General features: G+C 40.8%; 1 protein-coding gene and 1 long non-coding RNA gene across 2 annotated transcripts in view; one reads left to right on the top strand and one right to left on the bottom strand.

Moving 5' to 3' along the window:
• Positions 1–203: 203 nt before the first annotated feature.
• The window catches only part of fgfrl1b (fibroblast growth factor receptor like 1b), a 42,142-nt gene continuing 14,990 nt past the window's right edge, over positions 204–27,355 (bottom strand). The window contains exons 3-7 of the mRNA XM_083559803.1: positions 23,739–24,011; positions 5,324–5,413; positions 3,866–4,144; positions 3,355–3,708; positions 204–2,565 (exon numbers count right to left, since the gene is read on the bottom strand). Of these exons, the coding sequence (XP_083415929.1) occupies positions 2,174–2,565; positions 3,355–3,708; positions 3,866–4,144; positions 5,324–5,413; positions 23,739–24,011 (1,388 nt within the window). The 3' untranslated portion in view covers positions 204–2,173. The remainder of the gene's footprint in view (positions 2,566–3,354; positions 3,709–3,865; positions 4,145–5,323; positions 5,414–23,738; positions 24,012–27,355) is intronic.
• On the top strand, positions 19,272–20,653 carry LOC310736399. The gene is made up of 2 exons (XR_014536542.1): positions 19,272–19,331; positions 19,825–20,653. It is a non-coding gene; the product is annotated as an uncharacterized lncRNA (long non-coding RNA).

Here is a 27,355-nt window from a genome sequence, read left to right as displayed (position 1 = left end):
TGTCCTATCTCAAAGGAGTGGAATATTTCATTTTACCACATCTAGAGAAACCCTATAGAATTGAGTGTCCCCAGTTTGGAAAAAAACAACTATTTTTTTTCAAAATAGTTTCCTCATTTAAATAAATAAAACAAAAAAAAGCAAAGGGAATAAAGGAGTCTTTTTGGTCATATTTATTGTTGGAAGGCAAAAACTAATACACAGACCATCATATGTTTATTACAAAAATACTATATTAAAAAATGCTTACATCAGCACCACAGTGACATCGCAATGTCCATGAAGCAGTAGAGAAAACTTTATAAAACAAACACGAAAAGGCCTTGGGATCTCATTAATCTCCATGTTGTATAACACGATAATCTCAACACAAGATTGTCACAAAAAAGTAATTTAATATATAAAAAAAGTCTTAGATACAAAACAAACGTTGCAAATATTGCATGTAAATGCATCGTATGGCTTAACGATAATTCTCTGATTTTTGCATACTCTGGACATGAAAAAACAATCGTAATACTGCATATAATCAGATCAATATGCACATACTGGAAAAAATAGATGAGAACGTTGAGGCAAAACACAAGAAAAAGCAACTTTTACTAAAAAAAAACAAACAAAAAACCAATAAAATCTCCCAGTCTTCACAAAGGAATCACATTAGAAACAGAAAATCGAGATAAAAATAAAAACACAAATCCACAGTATGTGCTTCTGATACACACTTATTTAAATGAACATACACACTGTACACAAAACTGCGCATCCTCATCCACGATTCATAGACACCCACATATCACTATAGCGTGACGTGTATGTTTTTTGTGTACTGAATGTAGTCCATCTACAGAATCTACCAGTCGAAAGAAACCACCGAAGAACCACCACTGACCCAGTGTCTCTGAGAGTAGGTTCATTCTCAGTATAATTCTGTTTGTGTGAGTGTGTGTGTAAGTATGTTGCTCAGATTCTACCTTGTAGGTTTTCTGTTATCTACCGTATTCATAAGGATTCTTTTACTGTATTTCTAGAAAATCTTTGAGTGAAGTTCCATGTAGAACCCTTAGGCAATGTCTCCCTACCTAAAATAATACCCTGAGGAACTCCTAAATACCCTTTAAGAACCATTTTATTGAAAGTGTATGATACACCAGGGAAGAACAGCTAAATGTAAATAGCTGACAGGTTCTAGGTAATAAAATGAAAATGTCACATGTAGACTCCAACCATCTTTCTCATCTTTTCTGCATTTATTAAATACCAAAACAGTTCAGATAGATAAAACAAAAGAATAATACAAATAAAGATATAGACAGTAGTTTAGTGGTTAAGGCATTGGACTTTGGATCCAAAGGTTGCAAGTTCAAATCCCAGCCACACCAAGATGCCAATCCTGGGCCCTGGAGCAAGGCTCTTAACCCCAGGAGTGGCCTCTTGGTGTGGCTTGGATTTAAACTCATGACCTTCAGATCCAAAATCCAATGCCTTAACCACTAAGCTACTACCTCTCCTCCCCTTTAAAGAGAAAAAGATTTTTACTTTAAATTTGGAGTTACCATATACCTACCCAGGGGATACATTGGTTAAAGGTTCATTAAAGGATACATTAAAGTTTTTTTCAGGATTTTACCTCCTTGTTGTACTGGTACTCACTGGAAGACCTTGTGATGCTGAGGTTGCTAAAATCCTTGAAGCATTGCTATACTTGATACAATAGCCACCCAGACAGGGGCACTGCTGAGAATGAAACACCACCCAAATAATACCTGGTCAGTAGCTTGTGGTCCCTTTCCTTCTGGTGAAGAGTAATTTCCAGAGATGGACTACAGTCAGTGTGTTCGGTGGCTTTGCATTTGGTCTCCAGGACCTTGATAAGTTTCAGGTGTGCAATGACTTATAGTTTAATACGAAACAATCCATTAAAAAACACACACAAAACATGATTCTTCCTGCCCTGAGAATTTTCAAGGTGAATGTGGTCCACTGGAAGATCTACAGCATGAATACGTTCCACGATTGGCTTTTATTTTCCCCTTGAACCTTCCCGTCAGTGCTCAAGCGTAATGCAGTCTCGATCCAGCGTCCTGACCTAAACAGAAGACCCACTGTTCATGAAAAGCAGGCTAGCAGCATGAGCTCAGTTAGCTTATCATTTGAGGCACAGCTAAGCCTGTTAGCGCTGGTAGTGAAAATGCTGGTGTACTTTCCCCTCCACGTGAGCATGCGAGTGTGTGTGCGTATGGGTGTGGGTGTGAACGTCCGTGTAAACCTTGGCGTAAGTTTTTGCTGGGCCACCGAAGCCCGGGGATCCCGTTCCCATAAGTCTGTGGTTGGGGAAGTCAGGGCTGCCCCTGCTGGGAATGCTGGGATCTTTATCAGGACCGTGGCGCTCTCGGTAGGGTGCAGAGCGAGGGGGTAGGGGGCCGTGACGGAGGCGACTATGGCACAACCATAACACGATCGTGCCAACCATGAGCAGAGCAGCAGCTGGGATCCCGATGATCAACGGCCAAGGAAGGCCAGAGTTCAGGTGAGCCGGGGGGACAGGTTTCTCCATGGGGGTATCTGCATTACACAAAATACACACCTTGTTAACACAAATAATAAAAAATATATCAACCAGGACTTGCAAAAAAACAAGCAGGTAATCAACGAATAGTTAAATCTCTATGAGGTGGTATCAAAAGGTTTTAAGAATAATGGTATAACTGGTGCTATTCTGATCATGTGCGTGACCACGTTTGCAATTTTATCATTGAAAGCAAGTTAGAACAAAGAGCAAATGTGAAATTCTGCATAAAACAGGGCAAATCTGCCCCAGAGACGTTTGACAAGAAGTACGGTTCAGTGGCGCTTCAAGAGCAAAAAAGGAAGACCTTCAATGAGCTCAACATCCCGGAAATGTGGAAACCATTTAGCAACTTGTGCATGATGATCGTCGCAGAACAATCCAGATGATCTCACTCCCGCAACCACCCTACTCGCCAGATTTGTCTTTTGCGGACTTCGCCCTCTTCCTGAAGATGAAGATGCTGCTCGAAGGTCACTGTTTTGACACCATTGCGGAGATCCATACCAAATGGCAGATAGGAGCTTGATACGCTTTGAAAAGGAATTTCCAGGACATGTTCCAGAAGTGGCAGGAATGCTGGGGGCACTGTATTGCTTGGTCTATTTTGAAGATGACAGTGTGGAAACATGGATATATAAAGAACTTTCTTGTAAACAGAGCAAGTCTCAAAACGCTTTGATACCACCACATCAATAAAAAAAATTATTTGGGCTCCCATGTCTTCAGCCTACCAGGATTTTACACCACTACAAACCATCTCTGTTAAAGTCATTCATACACACCTGAAAGGACAGTGAGGTAGGCACTGCGGAAGTTGTATCCCATAGAATTTGCTCCGAGGCAAATGTACGTCCCAGCATCCTCGTCCCGGGCTTTGATGATGGCCAGTTTGTTGAGATACGAGCCGTCAGGTCGAGGCCACGCCTCTTTGGTGCGCAACACCATGTAGTGCTGACCGCCGATCTCAAGGGTGGTGTTGTAGCGCCGCTCTGTACCCGGCTCGAGCTGCTTCAGCCACTGGATCACAGGCTTCACGTCGCTGTGGACTTTGCACTGGAACAAGGCCGTGCCCCCAAGTTCCACCGTCGTGTTCAGAGGGTGGTTTCCAGTCAGCAAAGGTTTTGCGTTTGTACGCTCTGAAAATGACAGAGAATTTTTTAAACCAGGTCCTCCATAGAATTTGAACCAATCAAATCATACTTGTAAATTTGATGAACAATTTTATCGCAGGTGTTTTAATAACAGGAAGTAAGCGTGACATTAAACTCAGTCATTATCGCACCATGAACTTACCAATCACCTCCACCGTGTAGGTGGCGTTGATTTGCCCTGCGGTGTTGAATACACGGCAGGTGTAGCGAGAACTGTCTTGTGGCTGCAGGTTCTTCAGAGTTAGGGTCCACTGAGGCCGTTTGGCTCTGGTGGGGGTGGGAATCTGCTCCTGGTCCTTCCACCAAGTAATGCAAGGTGGTGGGTTTCCTGTGGCCACGCAGTTTAATCGCACTGAGCTGCCTACAGGCTGTTCCCGAAAACGTCTGCGCATCTTCATGGGCTGGCTGAAGCGTGGCTTTACTGTGGATACAATTCAGTTCGGTGTAATCGGCTCAGTCCAAACATTTTTAATTATACCAAACCAGTTGATTTGTGTTTATTCATTTTCATCTGATTCATTTAATTTGATCAGTTTTGTTTATTCCTTTAAAAAAATAATTCACTTTATCATTACCCCAAATCAGTCTAGTTGAAGTTGGTTTACTTCAGTTCAGTCTAATTCGTTTTAATTTAAACCAGTTCATTTAACTGCAATCCAGTTGCATTCATTTCAGGTTCAGGTTTATTTATGAATTAGTTTCATTTAAATCAGGTTATTTTATTTCATTCCAAAATCGTTTACTTTAGCATGACCTAAAATCAATGCAACTGAAGTCAGTTTACTTCAGTTAAATCTGATTCTTTTTAATTCAAACCAGTTTATTCGACTCCACGTCAGTTACATTCATTTCATCTTTAGGTTTACTTCTGGTTCTGTTGAGTCACAATCAAGTCAGTTCATTTCAGTCTGAATGCAATTCAATCATTTCAGTAAACTGTGTAGTAGAGTGTAGTTTCAGTCAGACTTGTTCAGTTTATTCTAATCCAAATTATTATATTTCAGATTTTTTCTAAAGACTCAGTTAAATAACTTGTTAAGTTTAATTCATTTCAGATTAATCTCAGAATCTCGATTACTTAATCAAATTCAGTTCAGTGAAATTTAGTCCATCAGATCCATTTCAGTTCAGGTGAAGTGACATTTTTAGGAATGCAGTTCAAGATCTTTCAGTTGAGTCAAACTGTAGTTGGATTGGTTTAGTTCAACTTATATCACTGAACAGTACAAACTTAGTACACCAGAAATCTCTTGCAATTTAATTCATGGCTAAAATATTCAAATTCCTGAGAACTTCTGAAATCTCTACAAGTGCAGTCAGCATCAAACAAGGTTGAAAAGAAGCAAGAAGGCCTAGAACAATGAAGTGTTTGTGCACCATGTGATCGTAGTTATGATAAAAACATACACAGTGCTGAGATAAGAGAACTGGGATTTGCTCCTGACAATCTCCATCAGATATGAAGTTAACACCAAATCAAGGAATCAAGCAACTCGAAAAAGCTGTGTGTGTGTGTGTGTGTGTGTGTGTGTGTGTGTGTGTGTGTGTGTGTGTGTGTGTGTGTGTGTGTGTGTGTTTTTGTGTGTTTTTGAGTGTTTACCATATGGCTGCCCGGCTTGATCCATTGGTGCTGTTTGGAGGCAGGGTTCCTCTGCCATTGGAGGAGGCTTAGTTGGAGGCTCAACATTGTCTGAAACACACACAAGAACACCAAGAACATCAGTTCAGCAAAGGTTCTTCCAAAGATAATGGCAAGAAAACAAAAACTTTTAAACAAATTTTAAACAAATTCTAGAAGCTTATGGAACAATTACAGCCATGAGATATACATCAATAATGTACAGTTATAGGTTACAGAAATGCAGAAACACACTATATGGACAAAACATTTGGGTTTTGGTGACTTTTCCAGCTATTAATATAGTTTTTCGCACAATGGTTTATTATAATGTCTAATGTCACAAGGTACACAAAGCCAGCTCCATGAAGATATGCTGTACATGGGTTGGAAAATGCGGAAGATCTACTGCTATCTCCACAAATCTTTACAAAATCTTCCCAGAAGAGTGGAGTGGATTTTAACAGCAAATAAGACTAAATGTGGAATAATAAACGATCGTGTATCAGGTCACAGCACAATAACAACTCCAATTTCTGATTCCTGTCTCTGCAAACTACAAAAATGTAGCTGGTTCCAAAATTACATAAAACGCTTACATACACTCAGTTTTTTATTATATTGCTGTTTATACCAAGACATATGATGCACAGGAGATCAATTCTGCTTGTGGCCATCAAACTCCCACCGAGTGTTAAACAGCTGCTCCCCTATATATATATATATATATATATATATATATATATATATATATAGACTCCATACCTAAATCTGAAATAAACATCTCCTTACATTAGAAATCTGTTGTGCATTGAGCTGTAACTATAGAAACAGCATTCCATTAGCAATAATATTATTATTATTATTATTATTATAATATAATTCACCTTCGGAACAATCAGAGACAGACACACACACACACACACACACACACACACACACACACACACACACACACACACACAAAACAACACACAAATAAACACACATTACTGGATAGCAGTGTTTAGTTTGAAAGCTCATGACATAGGTGAGATTTATTTACAAAGCTGCACGAGTGAGCAGAATCTTTCGTTGTGTAAGAGTGAGAAATGCTGCCCGAGGTGTGTGTGTGTGTGTGTGTGTGTGTGTGTGTGTGTGTGTGTGTGTGTGTGTGTGTGTGTGTGTGTGTGTGAGGCTCTGTGGGAACACTAATCAGGCTAAGCTGGTGTATTATTGTAACAGAACTAAAGAGTGAGCAGAGAGCAAACACTGGAGTATTGTTTCCTCTCTCCAGCGTCTATGTTGGTTTAACTCTGAGCAGGAACCAGAGAACAGAGTTTAACCCCCGACTGCACAAGGCTCAGAGAGCAGCTCTGTGTGGACACACACACACACACACAAACACACATATACACAGACTCATACACACACTCATACACACACACACACACACACACACACACACACACACACACACACACTCAACTTAATAAGAAATATATACAAACACCAAAATACACATGCACGCACGCACACGCACGCACACACACACACACACACACACACACACACACACACACACACACACACACACACACCTTAATAAGGAATATATACAAACACCAAAATACACATACACACACACAAACACACATTGATATAGAAAATACACACACACACACACACACACACAAGTAGAAGCAATACACCAAAAAAACCGCTTCTTTATTTATTTACACAAATGTGCCACACTCCTTCCCACATGCAGTCTAAGAGATCTCTCTCTCTCTCTCTCTCTCTCTCTCTCTCTCTCTCTCTCTCTCTCACACACACACACACACACACACACACACACACACACACACACACACACACACACACACACACACACACACACAGGTGAAGGAGCTGCCATGTTAAAATCTCTCCAAGATTCTTTCCATGTCTCTATTTATCCGATGCAGTGTGTGTTTGGTCTAGCTCGGAATACTTCTAGGGGAATTAAGCAGCCGTCCAAAGGCCACAGTCGCCCCACACACCCACACACACACACACACACACCCATACACACATGCGCATACACACACACGTCAGCGGAGCACGTGTCTGCCAATTGTGTGTAAAGATGATGAATGCAGATGTGTTATTATCTGAAGGAATGAGCTGTAACTATAGAAACAGCAATTTATTAGCATGCGTTATTATCTGGAGGAACATCGTTACTTCTAGCAGGACGTGTTTCTGGATCAACAGTGCTTTGTTGGATTTGGAACGTTTCTTTTGACCAATCAGTGCATGCTGACATCACTCCTCTCGGCCACGCCCCCTCTGTGTTGCTGCTTAATGTGTATTTCTCTGTAACAGGGTTGTGTGTTTGATTTGTGTTTCGCAAATTTAAACCACAGTTACAGGAAAATAATCAACTTTATCAATAATCATATCATACATCATTACAATGCTATTTACTGCAAACACAGACAGACAGGCAGACAGACAGACACAGACACTCATATATTTAAGTACTGTCTACTGAAATAATTATTACTGTTGCTTATTACCTGCATGTCCGGATGCTACAGCAGCGCCAGTGTTTTCCCATAAGTCTGGAGTTTCCTCCAGGTTCACCGATTTTCCTCCCAAAAACAGCCTGCTAAAGCTAAGTGACTATGTAAAACCGAAAACTTGGCATGAATGAGTGTAAACAAGTTTGTGTGTCTCAACAATTGTGTAATTACATCTTTCTGGGAGAGGCTCTGGGTCCAGCACGACCCTGACCATAACTAAATAAGTACACAGATGTGTATATATATATATATATATATATATATATATATATATATATATATATATATATATATATATATATATATATATATATATATATACTTTTCTTTGTGTATTTACTTTAGATTAAAAACTGTGCAAAATATAATAATAACAGTAATTGCTAGTGGGGACCAAACAGAAAAATTACTAGTAGGGACCTAAACCCTTAAGGCACCTTTCTCTTTCTAACTCTAACACACACACACACACACACACACACACACACACACACACACACACACACACACACACACACACACACACACACACACATTAAACTATCAGTTCCTCATTCCGCTCTCAGGTGAGCTTTCGGACATGAGTTACGATCCTGTAGCATTACAATTTCTTTCTTTCGTCCTGTTCTTCCTGTTCTTTTTTCCTTTAACAGGTGTTTCATGCCGACTGGGAGCATTTGTTCGAACTCGGTGCTTGAAAAGCAGCTCTATTCAGCACAGGCCTCTACCTCGAGGCGACAACAAACCCGTCATTAGAACTGAAAATAATAGAATCGTTATCAGCCATTGAATGGCTGCCGTCAGAGGCACACTGCTGGACGGGGGCAATCGTCTCGCCACACTGAAACGCCCCTTTACCCCTTTCTTTCATTAGATCTCTTCACTGTTTTATTCACTCACTCTTTCTGGACAGTCGCCTGCACTGGGGGAATATAATCAAGCAATTTAAAGCTGTTCCAATATAAGTGAGAATTTAACAGAAAAAAAAAAAAAAAAACACCTGCTGAGCTTAAAAAAAAAGAAAAGAAAATGAGTAGCCTGTAGCGACGCGTGAATGAATTAATGCTGGGGCGGAAACTGATAGAAGATTCCGACTCTGCATGCCTGACACGTTTTTTTCCCCACTTCAAAAGCACTTTCTATACTGAGTTACAAACATTTATATTCCAGTCCAGATCTTTTTTCCATGTTAATAATGAAATAATCCATTATTGACCCCACATAGACAGACAGACAGACAGACAGACAGACAGACAGACAGACAGACAGACAGACAGACAGACAGACAGGCAAACAGACAGACAGACAGACAATCAGGCAGACAGAAAGACAGGCAGGCAGACAGACAGACAGACAGGCAGACAGACAGGCAGACAGACAGACAGGCCGGCAGGCAGGCAGGCAGGCAGGCAGACAATCAAGCAGACAGACAGACAGACAGACAGACAGACAGACAGACAGACAGACAATCAAGCAGACAGACAGACAGACAGACAGACAGACAGACAGACAGACAGACAGACAGACAGACAGCTAGAAAGATTACACTAGATGATAGCGTGCATATTCAAAAGGACGTTATACGCTACGCACAAACACTAAATGATTGAAAACATAATGTACATGAATAGTGTGTAGTACATCATTTAGAACACAAATGTATTAATTCCCAGTTAATGCATTTAACTCAAATCATCATGTCCGCTCACACTGTAAACACAGCTTCAGTACTTTCTACAGGAGTTTACAGCAGGCTTCAGATCCGTTCATATGCTTGAATCTTTCACACTGCCCCCTTTAGAGAAAGTGATCATGAGAAGAACTTTAAGGATGGATTTAATATCTTTAACTTTAAGGACTGAAATTAATATCCACAATCTGCTGAAATGGCTCAGGATCGGGTTACATTTAATAGGTTCCCTTTTGAGTCTGGTTTCTCTCAAGGTTCATGAAGTCTCCGGGAGTTTTTGCTCGCCACATTCGCCACCGGATAACTAATTAGGGACAAAACACACAATTACAAGGAACAAACTTACAAACTCTTTTAAAACCATGTTATCGATGTAAAGCTGCTTTGAGATGATGTCCATCATTTTAATTGGATTGAAATTAAGAATATATTTGAATAATCAGTTTCTTAGCTGGCTAGGTTGTTGCGAACTCTCCTCGTTGATGTCCACTGGGATTTCAGACTATAGAACAGGACTGGTATCCAGTACCAGTCTGTAAGTGTGAAAGTGCAGTTGAATTGCCTGAATGTGTGGCAAACAAAACACACGCTTTTTTTCCCGACTTAAGGAAACAATGCAACTTAGGAATGATCTTTTACAAGGCAGCTCGAACGAAGTCTCTGAAGTGCAGGATGTAGTCTACTGTGATACACCGTACATATCTGATTTCAATTTCTTTCAGCACAGCTGTCCAGCTGCAGACGTCAAATAAGACTCCCCACCACCGCGGTCTCTGCTTTACCCAACAGACGTTTATAATCCGATAAAGACTTTCAGATGAGTAAAGCAAGGTGTTCTTCGTGACAACGTGAGTCGACTTGTCTTGCTTTAATACCACTCGACGTTTCAAAAGGTTTATAAAAAAAACCCATAATGGACAATGAAAATAAAAACGTTGTGTGGATGTTTCAGTAGACTTCAAGCCCTCTTGTGTGTGTGTGTGTGTGTGTGTGTGTGTGTGTGTGTGTGTGTGTGTGTAGGTGGGTGTGTGTGTTAGTGGAGGAATGGATGATGGAGACACAGGGTCTAAGGCTGAGTGAAAACTCGAGGGAGCCCCCAAATGCTCCTCAAGCCCACGAGCGGGTTTAGAAGGCTCTCTTATTATTTTTTCCTTCGGGGAGCAACTTGAAAGTGCTACGCTGTAAAAGGTCTCTTTCTCCATTCATACTGGTGTATAAACACACACACACACACACACACACACACACACACACACACACACACACACTCACAAGGTCTAGGAGGTAAAAGGAGCAATCAAGGGGAAAAACTCCTGAAATTCCAGCTGTGACGTCCAACACAGAGGGGTAGGGGTGGGATGGGGGGAAAATAGTTTGTAGATCTAATTTGTATTTAATTTAATTATTTACTTTTATTCCTTTTTTTTTTTAAATGTTTGATATTTGTGACGTTTTAATGATTATTTTAAGTATATGTAACAATAATGTATATTTTTATATATATTTATTTTAGTACCATTAATATTAACATTTTTCTATCATTTATTTATTTGTTTGATTATTAATTTATTCTCTTTTTATTTATTTATTCCCCAGAATGGGTTTGGTATTATCAAATTGATGTGTACAGATTCACAGTATTTAAATCAATCAATCAATCAATCAATCAATCAATCAATCAATCAATCAATCAATCAATCTATGTATTTATTTATTTATTTATTTATTTATTTATTTAATATTACTAAGACTGTTAATGGACAAATCCAGGTAGCAGTAAATCTCCCCATTGTTTATGTAATGAAAGATGTGTCGGAGGAACACGTGGCTGCTGTAGCGGAGCATTAAAAAAAAAAATCATGCTGTCATATTTCTCCTTCTCTTGAGAAAGAAAGCAGAATTTCATTACACAGACAGAAAGAAACCATGCTGCCTGGAAACAGATGAAGGAGCGAAAACCTGAAAAATATCACGGCTATAAAACAAAGGCGCAATTTCTTTCCCGGCCAGTTGGAATGAAACATGTTGATAATGTTAAAATTGAGTGTTAATCTGTCAGGTTGCGCTCGCCAGTGCTTTCTCTGTATGCTATCACATAAGCTAGTTTTTTGCTGCTCTTTTGCTAGCGTGTAGTCATCCCTCGGTCGGCTCAGAATAAGTCAAGAGAGTTCTGCGTACGTAGGTATGGATCGAGAGAGAAAGGAGGAAAGCGAGGAGGAAAGATAATTAGAAGGCTGCACGGATCTTTTATAGCACTGTTAGCGGTTAGCAGTAGCAGGCGTGCCGAGGCCTAAGAGGAAATGGGGTGTTGGTGGGACACATGGGGATACGGAGACCCAAAAAAAGGCCTGGACCAAAATCAGGCTCCTCTAATGACCGGGATCAAAGCTTCTTTAATGTGGAGCAGTGATGAAGGTGGATAATTTGCATCTCCGCTGCGCTCCCGAGTGTAATTAAAACCGTCACTATTTTAGAAGCCCACCCCTTACGAGCCCTTATGAGCCCGTACGAACCTTTGTGAGCGCTCATTATGATGCAGATCAAAGATTCTTCAGGATTCTCTTATGAATAATGAAAACGTCTTCTTCATGAAAAAAGTGTAAGAATTATGTAAAAACATTTGACAGCACACTGCTGTGATGAAGCACAGCTCACTATTCTCAACAGAACTCATGTTATAGCTTTTACAAACAATAGCTCCTTCACCACTCTGTTTTTTTCACTCTGAAACTGTTGAAAATGTCACAAAAATGTGTGGTCTTACTTCAGAGCGCTGGAAACTCCTTCCATAATTCACAAGATACAATGTAAATATCACCAAAATGTTTCTTGTACAAAATACCACAGATATGATCACCTACACGATATGAACAAAACTTTGTGGACACCTGATCACAAGATTCTTATGTATCTTTTGAACATCCCATTCCACTGTTATAATGCTGTTATAAGAACCTCCAGACATTTAAGAAGATGTTCCACAAGATATCTGAGACTCATTTTTCCGCAAGAGGAGACCTGGGGTGCAGTCAATGTTCCATTTCATCCAGTTCAATAAGGTTGAAGATCTCCTGCTGTAGAGCTCCAACCTTATTGATCTTGATGAATTGGAACGTTGACTGAAACCCAGGTACTGATGTAGGTACGGTAAGGAGACCTGGGTTGCAGTCAATGTTCTATTTCATCCAGTTCAATAAGGTTGAGATCTACACTAGAAGATCTCCCATTCCAATTTCAACATGGAAAGCATATATTCATGGAGCTGAAATTGTGCACTGGGATATTGTCATGCTGGAACAAGTTTGAGTCTCCAAGTTCAAGTGAAGGAAAATTCCATGGTACTAAATCCAAAGACGTCTTATACAATTGTGTGCCTCCAGTTTTGTGGTAACAGTTTGGAGAAGAACCGCATATGGCTGGAAATGTCAGTTGTCCCAATACTTTTGTATATATACCTATATACTGTAGTGTACTTTTTTAAAGTTTGCCTCATCAGATTCGACAATTCAAGCTGAATAATACAATAAAAACTGTCTGGAAAGGAATAGCATAAATTAGCTCAAACTACCGCATAAAAACTTCTGCCTTTAATCAGATTTTCTGGGATTCTTCGTGCCGCTACGGCGACATGGACAGGAAGTGCTCCGTGCCTCACTTCCTCGTGTGTCCTCACGCTTCTCTGCGATTGCAAAAACCGTCTTTGTAGCTCTCAGTTCAGCTTAATTTCATGCGAGGCCTGAATGGTTTCAATTCCACCGAGCAGCCTTTCATCTCTGCCTGTTTTTTTTCTCAGCGCTCTTTCTTCTACTCCTCACAAGCATGAATTCATTTGCGTCCATATGCGCGCCTGCTTTGAACTCGCCTCGACTCTTTTCTGCACCACGAAGGAATAAAAACAAACAGGCTCCGGTGGCGGAGCTGCGTGTCACGCTCGTGAGCCGGCCGTAACGAGCGACTACCTCGCTGTCGAAAGCGCTCGGGGTGTGATCAAAGCTGGCACGTGTTCGGGTGTTTGTAGCACTTACGGCTACAGTCGTGTTATTAACTATCGCCACCTATCTGCCAGAGAGAAAAGAAAAAAAAGAAAAGGAAAATAAACGGATGACGAGCAGTCGTGGAAAATGTGCGCAGACTAAACACAAACCGGCAGTCTGATGCTAGCCAGCCGTAGCTCTGCTACATCACCACATGCCTTTCGGATTAGCGGAGCTCGACGGTTTGAGTGGTAAAGGTTATGAGCATACACACTTTACCAATATCAACACTAGGAGCCCTGTCAGGCCTCCACGTCCACATCCACCCCATCTGATACCATCTAGGTGGTACGGTTCAGGCCTTGCCATGCTCTTAAACCTTCCCTGTGGTCCCCGACTCAATCCCTCACATGGCAGCCTCGGGGAGCATAATTCTTGCACAATTACCCATTTAGGTGAAGAGGACGTGGGCTAAACTGCAACACATGTAGCTCTCGGCCTGCAAACAAAGAACAAAAGGTGGCTGCTGGAAGCCTTCCACCTTTACCTCAATAAAAAACACTAGCCAAACCAATTGGGCTATGCAGAAGCCACAATCTCCTCACTGTGTCTACACACACACACACACATTTATACACACAAATGATGCACTAAAGACACATGTAATTGGTGGAAAGAGTAGAGACTGAGGAACAACCCTGGCTTTATCTCCTAAAGATTGTACAATTGTGTGTTTGTGTGAGTGCCGTTCAAATGTCCATTTCAGTGTCTTGTGCTATTGCAAATGTAAAATTGTGAAAAGGGGAAAAAATCAGATAGTGTAAAATGCTGTTAACAAAAATCAATAAATAAATCAGTATTGGTGTATATACACTATATAAACATCGAGACACATGATTTTTCCAGCCATATGAGGTTCTTCCTCAAACTTTTAATGTAGTGCACAACTGCAGTGATAGGAAGATTGAATCATTTCAGTGACTCGGTTCTTGAGGAAATCTTTTTTAACTCATTTAGTTCATTTAGATTTTGCAAAAAAAACGAATCGATCATGAATGACCATCACTACACAATTCTTTGAATGTGGTAGGATGACATTTTCCCTTTCACTTGAATTAGAAGAGCCAAACCTGTTCCAGTATGAAAACGCCACTGTGTACAAAGCCAGCTTCCTCAAGATCAGCATGCCATTGGTTGGAGTTCTTGAGTGTCCAGTGAAAGATCTCTGACCTCAACCCTAGTAAAGTTATATTACTAAATGTTAAATGAGTTGTTAAGAATGCACATACAAATCTTATGGTCATGTGTCCACACTCGTACTTGATGCATGATCTGATCAGCATTGAACCATGAGGTGGATGAGCTACAAGAAGACTAAAGCTTCTTATGTTCTGGATCTGTTCTGGATCTGTTTTAGGTTCTGGATCTGAATCCAATCATCTTTCAGGATGTGGCAGACCAGAAGAATTGTGGGAGAGATTAAATTTTTTTGTCCCACAGGTGAAAAAAGTCTATGGGTTTGTTTCTGTCGCCATATGGTGACCTTTTAGCCCATAAAAGTGGGCTACTGTTACACTCCCACCTGCACACGTCTGCTGTGGGGGGCAGGGTTTGAGAGGGGGTGGGTATTTCAGAGGTATCTGTTTCTCTAAATAAAAAAAGTTAATAGTTAAAACATTTTCTACTCAGAATGTAAGCATTGGGATGCTAATCCATAACATGAGGGTCTATAAGTCATCACTTGCTTCATTCATTCGGAAAGAATTTATTTATTCATTCATCTGCAGCAAGTGCTTTCTCCTCACGATCGATCCAGAGTCTATCCTGGGTACACTGAGCTCAATGCAAGAAAATATTCAGTATATGCTATTTACTAGTGGATAATTACAATGTGATAGTACATTGAGCTAAAATCTTGTTTGCCTCTGCCAAGATGTTCACCAAATATTAATTGTGGAGCTTCTACGAGTTGCGGAAACCACCCAATCTGTCAGTATGAGGTGGTATCAATAAGTTTGTAGACTGATTGTGTAACTGGTGCTATTCTGACCACTAGCATTACCACGTCTGCGATTTCATCACAGACAGCATGTTAGAACAAAGAGCAAATGTGAAATCCTGCATGGAACCATAGAGATGTTTGCCATGACATACATTACGGTTGACATACGGCGATGCTGCAACAAATAGTCCGAGGTGTTTTGAGCTGTGTTGAGTTGTGACTCGCACTTTAAGAGCGGAAAAACATCACTGAAAGATGACAAGAGATCGGAAAGACTTTAACGAGTTCAATGTCTAAACCATTTGGCATCTAGTGCATGATGGTATTCGTCGAACAATCCACACAATTTCACTTCCGCACCCACCCTATTCGCCAGATTTGGCTCCTGCGGACTTCGCCTTCTTCCAGCTTAAAAAGTTTGCGAGATCGGCACAATTCGCAGTAGGTGCTTGACCCGCTTCGAAATAAAGACCTTAGGACACATTCCAGAAGTGGAATGCTGGGGCACTGTATTACTGTGCAAGGGGACTATTTTAAAGGAGATAATGTGTAACAGTAAGATTGGATCATTACATAAAGATCTGCCATGAAGAGGAAAATATACGAAGCCTCTCTAGGGCATATTTCAGACTAAACCTGTTGTTTGAGTCTGTAAGGTTTAAGTGCAATAACGAATTACATTTGCTTCTTTACTGTCCACCACTGCAAACTCGAATTCTTACTCAAATGTTAAGAAAGTCTCTACAGCAGCAGACTTTTCGTCAGTGGTACGTTTTGTCAGTGGAAGTGGTACCTCTGTTGATAAGATGTTTTTACGTTTGATTGAAAGGCTCACATCTTCAAATCTTAGCACCACCAACCTACTACTGCTGGGCTCTTGAGCAAGGCCCTTAACTGCTCAGTTGTATAAAAACATGAGAAAATGTAAGTCGCTCTGGATAAGGACATCGGCCAAGTGCTGTGACTGTAAATGGAAAGATTCTCCAGTGTAGTACATTGTAACAGCTACAGGTCCTCAAGACATCTAGTTTTTAAACACCAGAACTATGTAAACTATATGCAGAAGCTGCATTAGTTTGGTCAAGGAAAAGTGACCCTGGTCGACAAATGATGTTTCATAAAGATAGTGTAAAATACTTTAGCTCCTGTAGTCGAAGAACAACACAATAATTCACTTCAGCATGCTAATCCAGACGTGGACTTGTTGTCCTCCACCAGCATGGCGCATCTTGTGTTATTCTATCCCTTTTACCATGTCACGATAAAAAAATCCCCGCTTAGCAAAGAATTTTTCCGATAGTTGGGACTCAAGACTCAAGAGGGAACGCTTGACCTCTGGATGCTTGTTGACCTTCTTGTCGACCATTTTCGGCTTCCTTTGGAGCTTAGGGATGAATCAATCACCAAGTCGTTAAAACTGTAATGTCCGAGAGCCTCCAGAGCTTTCACCAATCTCTTAGCCTTCCAATTTCTTTCTCTCTTAAAGAAGTGCTACTGTACTTCGGATGCTGGATGAAAAATGCTTTTCTTTAGTATAGATAAATATATATATTTTTGGTAGCCTAAAAGCTGTGGATCACTAGTTACCAACCTTAATTAGCTTGTTCACGTATCTGTAATTTACTGAAGTATTTCCATTTGGGGAGACTTTAATTTCAATACATTACAAAAAAATCAAATATCTACCTTTTTATGCGACTACTGTACATTTTACGTTCCTATTTATTTATGAGGATAAAAACGTAACTGGTCAAACACACAGCAATCTGCCAATCAGGGTCGAGCACTCGCTCTGTTGCATAAACATAAAGTTCAACAACAAGCAGATCATTTTGAGAGGAATATATGATGGAAGAAACTCCTGACTCGAACCTGCCACAACACCCATGGCCTTTTTGTGCGATTTTATTTGTATTTTTTTGTAAATAGTTAAATAGAAAGTTTTGGACTCGTAATAATTTTAGCAGAAATCAATCAGTGATGTGACTCGTCAATATCATGCTATTAATAGATTGGTGCGCTAAGAATAACATTCAAGTCTTTTCACATATATTTAGGTAATTAAGCAAAGTCTTGTGACAAAAATGTCAATAAATGATTAATAAACCAGAACTTTGAATAATTATATATACTGAAGCTCAAGCAAAAGTTTGTTTTGTATGGTACTTCATCCACCACTGTGAGTTTGGTATAGGAGAAGAACTGACGAACATCTGGAACTAAAAGTGTAATATGTATTGACCATATGTGAATTTATAACACAAGTTAATAGCGGCATTATAAAATCTGACACGCAGCTGGAACTCTGCGATAACGCTCATTTCTATTTCGCAGCCATGGGCCTTCAGCGCCGGTGTGTAATCGGTTGATAGAATAACACGTTTCTGTTTACAACTGCAGCAAAACGATGAGGCAAGATGAGGAGGACAGAATGTGAAGTGTGGGATTGAGTTACGGCCATTACCTCACTCCAGTCTTAACGCCGGGACATTAAACCCAAACCGAGACGGAGAAATATGATCATATTTCATGTTAATGTTGCACGGCTTCACACTAAAGAACATCCCAAAATGCACAGATTTGTTGTGGCTGCAATAGAACAGAGGCGAACAAACAAGAGCTGTGTCTCTGCATGCACAAGCAAGGAAATGATAAGAGATCATGACAAGCGCTATTGAATGTCACCCGAATTCCTCCGTCCTGATTTAATCAGACACGCAGCGGACTTCCCCGGCTGCGTCTCGTACAACGCGAATTAGCACAAAGTGTCTGTTTCAAAGGAGGAGCCCGAACAGACCACCTGCTCAGAAACGTGCCGAGATAGACATCTCCTGGAAACTGAGGAGAAGATCGCGGTTATACCGCTTAGGTTCATCGGAACTGCCAGACAAAAGCTTCTTTAGTGAAATACAATTCCCATCATGTAATAAAGAATTATGTAATTGCGAAAACACAGTTCTTTAGCGTGAAATTTTTTTTATGGGATTTTCATAAAAATCATTTTTATTTATTTAAATGCATAAAAAATGCACTCGGCATCAAAAGTCTAATTGCTGCAGACTGTTTTTTTATCTGCTATCGTGAAATAAACTTGTACAATTCATGATTAAATGGGCATACAGTAAAGCTGTCAAATCCTCAATTCTGATTGGCCTGAATCAGAATACATTTACATTTTCAGTATTTGACAGATGCCCTTATACAGATTGATTTTTTATTTATCTCATTCATACAACTGATCCTGGTGTTGAGGGTCTTGCTCAGGGGCACAAGAGTAGTAACTGGGATTTAAACTCACTAATCCAACACTTCCCATACACCTGACTTTTCCAGCAATAGTTAAAAATGGTCCTCAAATGCAGTTGCATGAATTTTTGCCTTCCCAAACCTTTCGGAGACCTTTGGGATGAATATACAGTACCTTGCGAAAGTATTCGGCCCCGTAGAACTTTGCGACCTTTTGCCACATTTCAGGCTTCAGACATTCATTGTTCTTTCGGCTTCTCCCGTTAGGGATCGCCACAGCGGATCCTCCGCATGTTTGATTTGGCACATGTTTTTACGCTGGATGCCCTTCCTAATGCAACCCTCCCCAATTTATCCGGGCTTGGGACCGGCACTGAAAGTGGCTGGGGTTGGTTCCCTGACCGGGGTTTGAACCCAGGCCGCAGCGGTGAGAGCGCCGCATCCTAACCACTAGACCACCAGGGAACGACATAAAGATATAAAACTGTAATTTTTTGTGAAGAATCAACAACAAGTGGGACACAATCATGAGGTGGAACGAAATTTATTGGATATTTCAAACTTTTTTAACAAATAAAAAACTGAAAAATTGGGCGTGCAAAATTATTCAGCCCCCTTTACTTTCAGTGCAGCAAACTCTCTCCAGAAGTTCAGTGAGGATCTCTGAATGATCCAATGTTGACCTAAATAACTAATGATGATAAATAGAATCCACCTGTGTGTAATCAAGTCTCCGTATAAATGCACCTGCACTGTGATAGTCTCAGAGGTCCGTTTAAAGCACAGAAAGCATCATGAAAAACAAGGAACACACCAGGCAGGTCCGAGATACTGTTGTGGAGAAGTTTAAAGTCGGATTTGGATACAAAAAGATTTCCCAAGCTTTAAACATCCCAAGGAGCACTGTGCAAGCGATAATATTGAAATGGAAGGAGTATTAGACCACTGCAAATCTACCAAGACCTGGCCGTCCCTCTAAACTTTCAGCTCATACAAGGAGAAGACTGATCAGAGATGCAGCCAAGATACCCATGATCACTCTGGATGAACTGCAGAGATCTACAGCTGAGGTGGGAGACTCCATAGGACAACAATCAGTCGTATACTGCACAAATCTGGCCTTTATGGAAGAGTGGCAAGAAGAAAGCCATTACTTAAAGATATCCATAAAAAGTGTCATTTAAAGTTTGCCACAAGCCACCTGGGAGACACACCAAACATGTGGAAGAAGGTGCTCTGGTCAGATGAAACCAAAATCGAACTTTTTTGGCAACAATGCAAAACGTTATGTTTGGCGTAAAAGCAACACGGCTCATCACCCTGAACACACCATCACCACTGTGAAACATGGTGGTGGCAGCATCATGGTTTGGGCCTGCTTTTGTTCAGCAGGGACAGGGAAGATAGTTCAAATTAATGGGAAGATGGATGGAGCCAAATACAGGACCATTCTGGAAGAAAACCTGATGGAGTCTGCAAAAGACCTGAGACTGGGATGGAGATTTGTCTTCCAACAACACAATGATCCAAAACATAAAGCAAAATCTACAATGGAATGGTTCACAAATAAACATATCCAGGTGTTAGAATGGCCAAGTCAAAGTCCAGACCTGAATCCAATCGAGAATCTGTGGAAAGAACTGAAAACTGCTGTTCACAAATGCTCTCCATCCAACCTCACTGAGCTCGAGCTGTTTTGCAAGGAGGAATGGGCAAAGATTTCAGTCTCTCGATGTGCAAAACTGATAGAGACATACCCCAAGAGACTTACAGCTGTAATCGCAGCAAAAGGTGGCGCTACAAAGTATTAACTTAAGGGGGCTGAATAATTTTGCACGCCCAATTTTTCAGTTTTTTATTTGTTAAAAAAGTTTGAAATATCCAATAAATTTCGTTTCACTTCATGATTGTGTCCCACTTGTTGTTGATTTTTCACAAAAAATTACAGTTTTATATCTTTATGTTTGAAGCCTGAAATGTGGCAAAAGGTCGCAAAGTTCAAGGGGGCCGAATACTTTCGCAAGGCACTGTAAATGCTGACTGCACCCCAGGCCTCCTCACCTCATCTACATCAGTACCAGACTTTACTAACATCCTTGTAGTTCATTGAATCTCCACAAATCTCCATAAAATCTAGTGGAACATCTTCCCAGAAGCCTACATGTGTGTGTAGTGTGTTAGATAATTATGCACAATGCCACAGCTGAACCTTTGTCCACTCACACACACACACACACACACACACCACACACACACACACACACACACACACACACACACACACACACACACACACACACATGCACACAAACAAGACCTGCAACCTCTTCAGCAGTAAATCTGCATCAGTTTAGTGTGTGTTTGGAGCCACAGAACCACACACACACACACACACACACACACACACACACACACACACACACACACACACACACACACACACACACACACACACAGCTCCTAATGTGCCCTTTGTTACAGAGCCTGTCGTTTATTACAGTTAATGACGGCAGTAAACCTGAGACGTGTAATACAGTGGGAGGCCTGCGCCATAACTCTGGGCTCCTTAGTCCACTCAGGGAGAAAACCGGAAAGCAGCAGGTAGCCATGACACCCCACAAAGGAGGCCAAAAACAAACACAATAAATGGATGGACAGAGGGAGGGAGGCGGGGCTTAAACATGGCATAGCTAATTCTACACCTTCAGAAGTGAGAGGAGGAACAGCTAGAAGTTTTGTGTGTGTGTGTGTGTGTGTGTGTGTGTGTGTGTGTGTGTGTGTGTGTGTGTGTGTGTGTGTGTGTGTGTTTTTTTTGGGGGGGGGGGTTCTGTGGCTCTAAACACATACTGAGCTGGGGCAGATTTACTGCAGAAGAGGTTGCAGGTCTTGTTTGTGTGCGTGTGCATACGTGTGTGTGTGTGTGCATATGTGTGTGCATATGTGTGTGTGTGTGTGCATGTGTGTGTGTGTGTGTGTGTGTGTGTGTGTGTAAATATTAGGATGGAATTCCCACATTGTACAGTGAGCAATAAAGCGGAACAAACACTCTGTCCATACACACATTTAACACATCTGCACACACATAATATCTCATGACAACCTCACACAACACACACACACACACACACACACACACACACACACACAAACAATCTCAACTCATATATACAACCTCTACAATTTTACACAAATACACACCACACACAAACAATCACACATTTATTTTACACCTGGTGACAACTACACACTCTCAACAATCACCGTCCAAACATGCAACACATTTTCAACTTTTCAACTCATACCAAAAACACCCAATATTCCCTAAAAAACAACTTCCTCTTAACTGCACAGACAAAACCACCTCCTGATCCACCCAACAAACACAATGCAAACACACTTAATGCCCACAGACGTTCAATACACACAGTTTTCTTTACTTTTTACAACCATTATTATCACACACCAATCTAAATAAACACACACCAATCTAATAAACTCAACAATCTCAACACACAAGACTACAAATTAACAACTTCTAACTAATAACATACTAAATACTCTTTCATCTGTCTTTTATTCCAAACAGAAGTAGTATTATTTATGTCTTCATCTGTCAGACTTTTCTGGAATGAAATAATGAGCAGCGTCTAAGTTTACACACCTCATAACCATCCGCAGGTATCACGAGTGAGGTAAAGAAGGTCCTTCTTTGTTCCCTGGTCTTCGCAATAAAACATTGTGTCAAAGCAACACAGTGCTTCTCACATCCACAGCTGGATTTTTCCCCCCCTTTATCGTTTAATGTTGCGTACATGAACCCGTGCGCTATTAAACACGAGAACTTCCTGAGCCACAGTTACTATTTTGTGAGCTACATTACGACTTCAGGCTTCTGTGTGGCAGCTGCTGAATTGGATGCTAATCCAGCATGCTAATGCCCTACATCAATCTTAGACCCAAAACAACAGCAGGCTTCGATTAAGCTCGAGTGACAGCTGCAGGCCGAGGAGCAGGAAAGCAGAAACATTATAATTTATATTATACTAGTGGAACAAAGGCAAAAGTCAGTTTAATGTAATTACATGCTAGGCTAAAACATGCCAGTATTTGTATTGGTTTAGTTGTGCAAATATTTAAAGATGTAATCGTAATTAAAGATGAAGTTGGAGAGACTTAGATCCTTGTAAATAGTAGAACATTAATTATTAGAGTAGTATAGACCTGCCTGTAATATATATATATATATATATATATATATATATATATATATATATATATATATATATATATATATATATATATATAAATATATATAATATTACAGTACAGTGCCCGAAATAGCCATGATGCAACACTCCTGGAGCACAGACAGTTAAGGGCCTTATGGAAAAGGGCCGTATGCAAAAGTGGTAGCTCAGTGGTTAAGACTGTGTGTTAGTGATCTGAAGGTCGGTGGTACAAGCCCTGATATCACCAAGCTGCCACACTTGGGGCCCTTGAGCAAGGCTCTTAACCCTCTGTGCTCCAGAGGCACTGTATCATGGCTGAGCCTATCATGGATTTCACTGTGCTGTAATGTACATGTGACAAGTATGAAGCACTTTTGAAGTAACACAGTCTGACCAGGCAGTTACTAGGGATGACCAAATGAAAGCTGCAAATATAGCGCACAATGACATATAGCCATGTCAAAAAATTGGACTTTTTTTGTACCATGAGCTTCATATTTAACTTTCTGCTCACCCACGTGTAGGCAAGACCTCTTGCTAAGGCACTTTTTTTTACGTCTAGCCGCTAGTCCATTAATGTACAACTTTAATCCTAATAACATGCCATGTAAATTATTTAGCCAAGTATTATATTTGTATTTGTTTTCATTTAGAATGCTGTTCATTCCTAAAATGTCTTTATATTTTATTACACTATGTTCATTTCTTACTGATGACAGTGAGAGTAAAGTTGAGGGACACGCTCCCGAAGCCATTGGCCGCCTGGCACACGTAAACTCCAGCATCTTTGGTTTCTACGTTCTTGATCTTAAGACCGTGGGTCAGAACACGGTAACGGCTCCAGCCAGCATTGACGTGTCGTCCGTCTTTCGTCCAGACAAGTAGCGGAGGAGGGTTCCCTTCGACGGGGCACGGCAGGCGGATATTACGACCCAACTGTGCGATCTGCATCTCCTCCACAACGCCACTCACCCATGGAGGTCCTAAAGCCAAAAAAGAAATGGTACAACTATTACAATCAAGACAAACTCATAACATTTAACCAAATCTTTAAATCAGTAATGACTATTGGGTCAAATAAGTTCTGGACCCCATTAACCCCTGACAGGGTATTTCTACTGCTCAAAACTGGATTTTTGACAATATTGAGGTTTGAATTGAACACATCAGCACAAGAAAACTACTCACAAAAAGGCAGCGACTATAATAACCATGCTAATTGCTGGCTTCCGTGCCTTTTCAGCGAGTTTTTTCATTTCAGCCCAAACCAGCCCTCAAACCATAAACGAACATCAAATGGAATGCACCTTAATAGGTAAAGAGGGCTTTATTACAGTATATTTGACATGATTTGCCTGCAGATGGAATGTCTGGGTAAGGTTAGGAACAAATCAACAACAAACCAGCCTCCTGAATAATCTAAATATGACCTGGGCTTCAATCACATCACACACTTTTGTTTGTTTTTTCAAGGTGACTTGATCATGCAATGATAGCACAGAAGCTGGAGAGGTGAAAGACCTTGCTGAAAGAAATATGTACAAACTCCTTAAGTCCTTAAACAAGCTGTAGATAATTTGAAACGCCCAAATTTAGCAACATGTTTTGAGAAACACATTTTCGAAGCACTAAAGCTCACGGTTCTGTCTGGTTTTCATGGCCTTGGTGTACACAAGGCCCTTTTTATCCCTTTTCTCTCAGCCTGCTAGTGGAGACTCCCATGAGGACCAGCTTTCCATTTCCTTTGGCCCACTTGAGCCGATTCACTCTCATTCATGCCTGGCACAGTAACATCCTGTTGCCTGCTTCAGAAACTACCCCAGCAACCGAAGATGATGGAAAATGGAAAAAAAAATACGCAAATATTCCAAATGATTTTCATTTTCCTTTAGCTCCCTCTTCGGATTTTTTTTACTGCAATGAAACGTTTTCACCTGAAACCACTGGTCATTTTCCAGGAACATGCCATGGGGGCCAAGCGAGAGAAAAGGGGGTATTGGTGCTGGAATTACATTACAGCCACATTCCTGAATGTTTCACAAAGAAGTCCTTACTGAAAATTATGACTTTGTGTTTTTAGAAATGTTTATCCAAATACACCAGGGATAGACGGTCAAAACACAACAGGTGTGACAGAGAGTGAAAACGGGAACATCGTCGCTCAGCCAGTGTGGCAATTTTAGGCAATTTGTAGGTTAATGGGATGGTTTGGCACCTTGGTGGTGCTGGGATTAAAAACCACAACCTTCCGATCAGAAGTTCAACATTACTGTTCAGGATTTAGGATTAGAATTCAACTATTCAAGAGATTCAGCTATTAAAAGTGTAGCAAGGTGTAGGTTAACAAGATGGTTTGGCCCATAATCAAGATCTTGTTTATTCTTGATTTAATGCCAATGTGTCTTTTATCAACAGAGTTACAAGGAAATAGGAAGGCAATTTTAATTTTAATAGTGCAAAATATTTGCCCAGCCCATGGTTTCTGGATGAAAGTTTGAAGTTTGAGAATTTAGAACAAAATAGAATAGTTTGAAGGAGAAGGCAGTGTTGGACATCTGGTAATGTTTAAACAGCAATGTTAGGAAGGATGGCCAAATGTGTGTCATCAAGGTGGATTTAACTGTTTAGGATTTCGATTCAGATTCAGCTGTGCAGAATTCAGATCTGACTTTTTGAGAATTCAGATTCGTATGCTCATTAGCGTTTACATTTATGGCATTTGGCAGATGCCCTTGGCAGACGTCCTTATCTAGAGCGACTTAGCAGTTGAGGGTTAGATGCTTTGACCCAGGGGCACACCTTGATGATGCTGGGATTTTAACTCACGACCTTCCGATCAGGTAGGTACTATTCAGGATTTAGATTGAACTATTCAACAGCAGATTCAGATCCAGGAAATTCATCTATTAAATTAATGGTGATTCAGAGTGCACCAAAGTTTTGAGTGCATGCAAAATTTCACCCAATACATCACATTTACAAAGATGCACAATTAAAATACACTGATTGAGCATAACATTATGACCACCTGCCTAATATTGACTGGTCTGTGGCGACAAAGCCCCACATGCGCAGTGTATTCTGATACCTTACTTCAGAACCAGCATGAACTTCTTCAGCACTTTGAGCTACAGGAGTTCGTCTGTTGGATCGGAGCACACGGGCCAGCCTTTGTGCATCAATGAGACTCGGCCGCCCACGACCCTGTCACGGCTTCACCACTGTTCCTTCCTTGGAGCACTTTTGATAGATACTGACCACTGCAGACGAGGAACATCCCACAAGAGCTGCAGTTTTGGAGATGCTCTGACCCAGTCGTCTAGACGTCACAATTTGGCCTAATCAGTGTTATTCACTTCACCGCTTATAATGTTATAATGTGTAAATCCCACTTTAACCTATCTGGTTCCCCTTGACAATAAAAAACATCAGAGAAACCAAACATGCCTTGATGCTTAAAACCTCAATTTCTTTACTGTCTTCTTTACTTACTCCTCCATCTTGAATGTACGTCCGTTGGGTCAGTAGATTGAACTTTTGCAGCAAATATTTGAGGAGCTACAAAGCCTTTTACAGGACAGCATGTTTATTCAGGACAGCTGAAAATGATCTCGGATTTATCTTCCCTGCCATTCTCACATAGGTTATTAATTTCTGAAAAGGCTTTTTCCCGTCCTCTTTTATCTCCGTCCACCACCGCAATGCTTTACAGAAAAAGAGATAGAGTGTGTAGTACGCAGGCCATGTGTATTACAAACCCACAATGTTGGGAATATGCAGAGCCACAGATTTATATGCTGCTTTTGTATTTCTTTGGAAATGTAATGGTGAAAAAAGGAGACACACAGAAGACTTGCTTACCGTCATTTTGAATTTAAAGCTGTCTTAAGCATAAGTGTGTGTGTGTGTGTGTGTGTGTGTGTGTGTGTGTGTGTGTGTGTGTGTGTGTGTGTGTGTGTGTGTGTGTGTGTTGGGGGGTAAGTAACATTGAAGCTTCCATATGGGCACAAGCATATGGAGTACCAGATATCACTTAAAAGCTCCCCAGCATGTCAGTCGTCTTTGTTTCAGACATCTTGATACGAGTTTGTGATTTCTGGGGAGAATTTATGGACACAAGGCCCCCAGACTGCTGAGCTTTGAAGAGCGAGCAGCCTCAGAACCTTCACGTTGATGTCCCAGAGAGAGCTTCAAAAAAGCTTGACAGCTCGTTGCTCGGGTAGACGATGGTCTATGATGATGGAGGAAGTGGTGTGACCATCAAACACTTGCAAGCAGGCAGAGCGAAGATGAGTGTGTGACTAAAAGAGAGATGGAGATGGAAAGA

This window comes from Silurus aristotelis, assembly GCF_946808225.1.
Source record: "Silurus aristotelis genome assembly, chromosome: 14".
Taxonomy (NCBI): domain Eukaryota; kingdom Metazoa; phylum Chordata; class Actinopteri; order Siluriformes; family Siluridae; genus Silurus; species Silurus aristotelis.
Note: the sequence above shows the minus strand (reverse complement) of the source record. Positions and strands in the feature narration are given on the sequence as shown.